The sequence below is a fragment of the Phragmites australis genome, chromosome 16 (genome assembly GCF_958298935.1).
Source record: "Phragmites australis chromosome 16, lpPhrAust1.1, whole genome shotgun sequence".
Classification (NCBI taxonomy): Eukaryota; Viridiplantae; Streptophyta; class Magnoliopsida; order Poales; family Poaceae; genus Phragmites; species Phragmites australis.
Genome location: NC_084936.1, coordinates 26,463,050 through 26,469,149, shown reverse-complemented (window position 1 = coordinate 26,469,149; position 6,100 = coordinate 26,463,050). Strand labels below are relative to the sequence as shown.

The 6,100-nt window shown below is 43.1% G+C and overlaps 1 protein-coding gene across 2 annotated transcripts; it reads left to right on the top strand.

Moving 5' to 3' along the window:
• Positions 1-496: 496 nt before the first annotated feature.
• On the top strand, positions 497-5,288 carry LOC133896092 (uncharacterized). Of its 2 annotated transcripts, none has more exons than XM_062336606.1 (8): positions 497-807; positions 2,277-3,072; positions 3,164-3,434; positions 3,622-3,828; positions 3,919-4,092; positions 4,252-4,440; positions 4,540-4,653; positions 4,786-5,288. In XM_062336606.1, exons 2-8 carry the CDS (start codon positions 2,309-2,311, stop codon positions 5,125-5,127), a joined length of 2,061 nt encoding a protein of 686 aa, XP_062192590.1. In that variant the 5' UTR covers positions 497-807; positions 2,277-2,308; the 3' UTR covers positions 5,128-5,288. The 2 variants fall into 2 exon arrangements, with proteins under 2 accessions (XP_062192590.1, XP_062192589.1); XM_062336605.1 differs by having other exon boundaries at positions 497-828.
• Positions 5,289-6,100: the final 812 nt, after the last annotated feature.

The window sequence follows — 6,100 nt, the reverse complement described above, 5'->3', positions numbered from 1 at the left end:
TCTAGCTACTATATATTTTTAATTTTAAAAAACAATTTGTGAATACTTTTGCGATAAGCAAATTTTTTAAAAATAAATTGGTTTAAACTCGTAAGTAATTTTATATATTTTTAAAAGTAAAATAGCTATGTATATCATAAAATTAAAATATGTATGTATAGTTTTTAGATTTTGTCAAACTGAAAACCAAAGCTAGAAACGCACACAAAACTGGGACACAGAAAAGGGCAAGAGACCCGGCTTAGAGCATATACATATATTACTATCTCTATTAGACGCTAAAGATAATTAACTAGTTTCACTTCTTTCTTGTTACTTGTGTTGTATCTCTTAGCACCTATTCATATGTGCTAAAATATTTTAAAATAATTAATTTTGTTACTAAAATAAAATTTAGCGTCAGTAGCTAACTTTAATATTGATGTCCGTGTATTTTAATCTTAACACCCATTCATATATCATTTAGCACCGATAATAATTTATTTCTCCCCTTAGCACCATGATGTACATGCTCTCGCTGACAATCAAGATCAGCAGCAACCGCCCACTCCCCACGAAGCCCACTTCGCACGCCCCCCTCGCTCTCCAGTAGCAGAGCCAGCCGCGAGCCGAGCACGCCACCCACGCTTTGCCACGGGCGTCGCCACCCGCGCCGACGGCCGCGGAAACCACTCCGGCAGCAGGAGGACGACGGGCTGTTGCGCGTTCCGGACGGAAATCTCCCCTCCCCATCTCCGCATTGGATCGCGCGGCGGCACCGCGCTGGGGTGTGGCGGTCGCTGCTGCTGCCTGCGCTCGCAGAGGCCGGTACGGGAGCCGCACGAGGCGGTGAGGGCTTCTCTCCTCTTCGTACTCTTACTGTTCTGCTCTTCCGAGTCTGGAGCCTTGCTCCGTGAAGCCTCGCCCGGATCTCTGTGGGTCTGCGAGCGGCGTGGCTCTTGATCCGTGGCTTTTTCGCGCTGGATTTGAACTATCTCTTGTTATTTTGTTCTGCTTGGAGTTCTATCGCTCTTCTTCCTGTGGCCGGGATCTTTGTTCGAGGACAGTAGCATTGGTTCCCTTGTCTCACGATTTTCCCTGGCACTTCGTGATGAATTGGGCACTTGGGGAGTGGATTATGCCTAGTTGGAGCTAGCTCGCGATCCGCATTTCTGAATTCCGGCGCCTAGTGTTCTCGTGGGCAGTTGGTTGCTTGATGCTTCCGGATTGCCTTTTTTCTGATTTGTTCTTGTACGACGGGCAAGGTGGTTGCAGATTTGGAATTTCATATCGGCTGTTTGGTTTGATTGGTGGTGGCTTGCCGTCCGCATTTATGACGGAATGTTGCCCACTAAACTAATTTACCCTTTTAAGCTGTTCTTGCCCATGTTACTATTGATTAGAGAATCCTTGGGCCAGCCTAATCGGCGCTTTTGGGTTATGATGATTCGTAATTTCGGCCAATTGTAATTATTTACTAATCAGTGTGGAAATTAGTGTTGGTTCACGAGTGGCTTGTGATGCATGTTTGACCATTTGTCCCTGAGTCATACTCATACTACTACTTTCATACCTTGCTAGAGTAGTTAAGTGGTGTAATTTTTGCTCTTTCGGGAGGAATTTAATTACATGAATTATTTCTACTAAGGTCCCTAGTTTCACCTTGTGGAAATTTTGAAAATAAGCTTTTAAGTCCGAAGAATTGATGATCTTGTCATTCATGAACTGGAACTTTTTATAGAGCTGTGTTCAACTTGGTTCCCCAAGTGGAGGAACAACTGGTCGATGGTAAAGTTCATATTCCGTTGTAGGTTCACGGCGACAATCTTCTTGATCAATTACCCACTTTATATGGGATTCCCAAGAACTATTATAGGTGGTGTCCTTTGGCACCTTGATTTCAGTGTTGCTTTCTAGAGTTAGAGGTCCCAAGACTTCGATCGAATGGAAATGAGAGTGAGCTTGATTTGAGTTCGTGAAGTTTGTCTTCACATTTTAGGATTAATAACACTTTGAAGGTGTGGACTGGATTCTTACTTTTTACTTCTTAGTGTGTCTATCATCTATCTTGCTACTAAAGGTATCTCCTTTTAACATAAGCAAGCTGGAAGTTTTTCGTCCATTCATTTTCATTCTTTTACAGTTGAGCTGGTCATGCATTTTTCTGGACTTCCTGTTTCTTCTGACCCAAGTGTCATCGGTATTATATATATTTGAACATACTTGCTTTTGAAAGTCTGATCAGCTTGCAAAATTTCCTAGAACAATGTAACCATTTGTGCTTATTATTTTATCAGGCATCAATCTAGCAAATTAGAAGTATTCTGAAATGGGTGCCAGAGATAATGGGGAAGCGGGGGATGAGAAGAAGGGGGCTGGATCAGATTATGTACCTGTAAGAGACTCTCTTTCATCACAAGGTGAATCTCGGGTTTCAAAGAAGCTCAGTAAAAAAGAGACAACAGAAAATAGCCCCCGCACAACCAAAAACAATGCCATCCGTCAAGCTCAAAACAAGCTGCAACATAGAGGACCAAACAATGTTCAGAACAGATCTCAGAAGCAAAAGAAAACAGTTAATGCTGCTAAAGCTATTGAAGTTAGAAAACCAGATATTGCAAGAGTTCCTTCTCGCCCTCCATCAGAATTGTCTGAGGAAACAAATGATATATTCAGTGACGCTGGAACCGTAGATGATAAAGGCAATGAGGAGGCCAAGGAGATCGATGTGTTAGATGAAGCTCCCCACTGTGATCAGAGTACAGGTACTGATGATGAAATTCCTGATATCGAAGAAAAGATAATTGATCATGACAAACCAGTTGTAGGTCAACGAAATGGAGAATTAGAGTCAAAGATTGACAAATTGGAACAAGAACTCCGTGAAGTTGCTGCTCTTGAAGTTTCTCTGTATTCTGTAGTGCCTGAGCATGGAAGTTCAGCACATAAGTTGCACACCCCAGCTCGGCGTCTTTCTAGGCTATATATTCATGCATCCAAGTTTTGGTCCGCAGATAAGAGAGCTTCAGTAGCAAAAAACACCGCTTCTGGCCTTGTGCTTGTTGCGAAGTCCTGTAGTAATGATGCTTCAAGGTATAATACGTCTAGGCTTAATCTGAATTTTGACTCCAGCATATGACATTACCAGAGAATTCCTCCAATTAACAATGTACTCTTGGTGTAGGTTGACATTCTGGCTGTCGAATACAGTTGTCCTCAGAGAAATTATTGCACAAGCTTTTGCCATATCACCTCAATTGTCCATGACAACTATGAACATGAATGGTGGTGCCCAAAAGCTTGATGGGAAATCCATGACAATGCTATGGAAAAACAGCTCTGATACTCCCATGCAGATGCCAGATGATTGGCAGGAAACAAGTACACTTTTGGCTGCATTAGAGAAGATTGAATCTTGGATATTTTCTCGGATTGTCGAGACAGTGTGGTGGCAGGTAAATGTCTGTCTTAGTCTTAGACACTATATTCCGGCTGACACTTCCATAAGGCTGGGAACATTCAGTCCTACTCCAGTGATACACAAATAAATACTTCACAGTGATTCTCTTGTGTCCTACCTGTTCTCTGAATACGTTAGATTTCTTCATGTTGTCAATTTTCTGAAGAATGTTTCTCTTCCAGGCACTAACTCCTCACATGCAAACCCCGGCAGAAGGTTCATCAACTCCAAAGGCTGGGAGAGTGTTAGGTCCTGCTTTGGGTGATCAGCAGCAGGGCACCTTTTCTGTTAACCTGTGGAAGGCTGCATTTCACGATGCATTCAGCAGAATGTGCCCCCTTCGTGCTGGTGGACATGAGTGCGGCTGTTTACCAGTACTAGCAAAATTGGTATTCTTTAACATCCTTAGATCCAAAATAATAAGCATTTTTTGTTACTGCGGCTACATTTCCTTATCCCATGAGTTCTCCCGTTATCAGGTGATGGAGCAATGTGTTGCCCGTTTGGACGTTGCAATGTTTAATGCCATCCTTCGTGAATCAGCAAGCGAGATACCAACTGATCCTATATCTGATCCAATTGTTGACCCAAAAGTCCTGCCGATTCCAGCTGGTGATCTAAGCTTTGGGTCAGGCGCCCAGCTGAAGAACTCTGTATGTACCTGATTCACTAGTTCTTTGTGCATTCCAAATAGTTTTCCTTTGTATTTCTTGTGAAGTTGTTTGTCAGGATGATGCTTGCACAGGAAACAAAACTAGATCTTGCCATTTCACCTCAAACAACCAATTTATGTGAAATAAATGGCTATGCAGATTGGAAACTGGTCGAGATGGCTGACAGATAAGTTTGGCATGGACAACGATGAGTCTGAAAACATAGGAAATGATGGTGATGAAAGAAGAGGTGCGGCTGAATCAAAATCTTTTCAACTGCTTAATGAATTGAGTGATCTCCTGATGCTCCCAAAGGACATGCTTCATGAAAAATCTATCAGGAAAGAGGTCAGTGTTCACACATAGTACCTGGCAAATTATTATACTGTTTCTTCTTTTACGTAACCATCAATTGAGCTGTGGTTAAGGTTTTGATCTCTTTCTTAGGTCTGCCCTTCGATTGACCTTCAATTAGTGACAAGAATTCTGTGCAACTTCACCCCGGATGAGTTCTGTCTTGACCCTGTTCCAAGCACAGTCTTAGAGGAGCTGAATTCTGAGGTTTGTTTAACTCATTCTCACGGAATGTTGTAGGCTTCCAGCCTTAAACATATCAATCTTGCTGACAATGTTACTGAAATACATTGAGATATAGAAATGATAGTAGCTGAGACAGTATTTGATGCTATGCAGACCTTGCTGGAGCGTTGCACTGACAAAGATGTGATCAGCTCATTTCCGTGCATCGCTGCTCCTGTTGTGTACCACGCACCTTCAACACTGGATGTGGCAGAGAAAGTGGCAGACATAGGAGGCGGCGCAACGCTGGACCGGAAAGCGTCAATGGTGCAAAGGATAGGATACACCAGTGATGACAACCTGGATGACCTAGACTCTCCCCTTGCATCCCTAATTGACAGGAGTGCTCCACCTTCACCATCTAACGGTGTCGCACATTTTAGTGGTCAGAGAGGGGCTTCCATGGAGAATTCGAGATACACACTCCTAAGAGAAGTATGGTTGGAGGGGTGGTGATAGATGAATGTATAAGATCAAAAGAAGGCGTCTATGTGTAGGCCCGTGAACAATCTATCTATGCAGTCAAAATGCAACCCGTTCTTGTACAGTACATTCATGTAATCCTATATATGTTGCTCTTTTGTAGAATAGCAGCAATTCAGATACGAATAGTTCAATACTTCTGTTTCCCCTTGAAGATAAAGATTTGCCCACAATCTATGATGCAAAGCTTTGTGAAATGAAAGTATGTTTACCTAACCACCACCATGTAGGCCTTATCACAGATGCTGATGCATGATTTATCAACGGTTCTATATTGATTCTCCTTACCGACAAATTTGATCAGGATTTGAGACACTTACATTTGAGCTGTCTAACATATCAGTGTATAGTGATGGCCCAACGGAAACCAGTCGTCGTCAGACGGCCGCCCACGATGGCGACTCTCCATCTGCAGATGCTGCTGCTTGAATTGTGCAGATCCATCAAGTGCGCTGCAACTTGATGTGGGACTTGGCATTTGATCATAGTATAAACAGCATACAGTAACCTGATCAATACCTTTCACAGCACACGTTATCTCAAGCAGGCTGCCTGTACACCAGATGGCAATTGGCAAAACCGTTTTGAGAATTTCTGATTATGCAGCCCTGTAGGCCTGTAACCACAAAAGGTTCTCCCTCGCATTGCAATCCACCGGCCACCGCCCTTCCTTCTTCCTCTTCCACCATCCACCCAAAACCCTAACCCTAACTCGCTTTCCCTGAACCACTCCAATGCCCAAGCCCCTAACCCTAACCCCAAGTCCCAACCAGCCTTCATAGCCACCACCGGTTGATATATAGCTGATCAATTAGCATTCCCCAACCAAATGGTCCAAGTAGGGGTAGCCTTTCTTAGTTCGTATGTTTGCTTAAATCTGGTACACATGATTGGGCATTTGTATCTGACAATTGTCAGTAAGAACGGCATCATTACGTACACAAAA

Excerpts from the sequence above, each read along its gene's own strand:
- LOC133896092 (XM_062336606.1), top strand. The coding sequence starts at position 2,309 with ATGGGTGCCAGAGATAATGGGGAAGCGGGGGATGAGAAGAAGGGGGCT. Across the intron at positions 3,435-3,621 it reads TCGAGACAGTGTGGTGGCAG|GCACTAACTCCTCACATGCA; the intron begins GTAAATGTCTGT and ends TTTCTCTTCCAG. Across the intron at positions 4,654-4,785 it reads TAGAGGAGCTGAATTCTGAG|ACCTTGCTGGAGCGTTGCAC; the intron begins GTTTGTTTAACT and ends GATGCTATGCAG.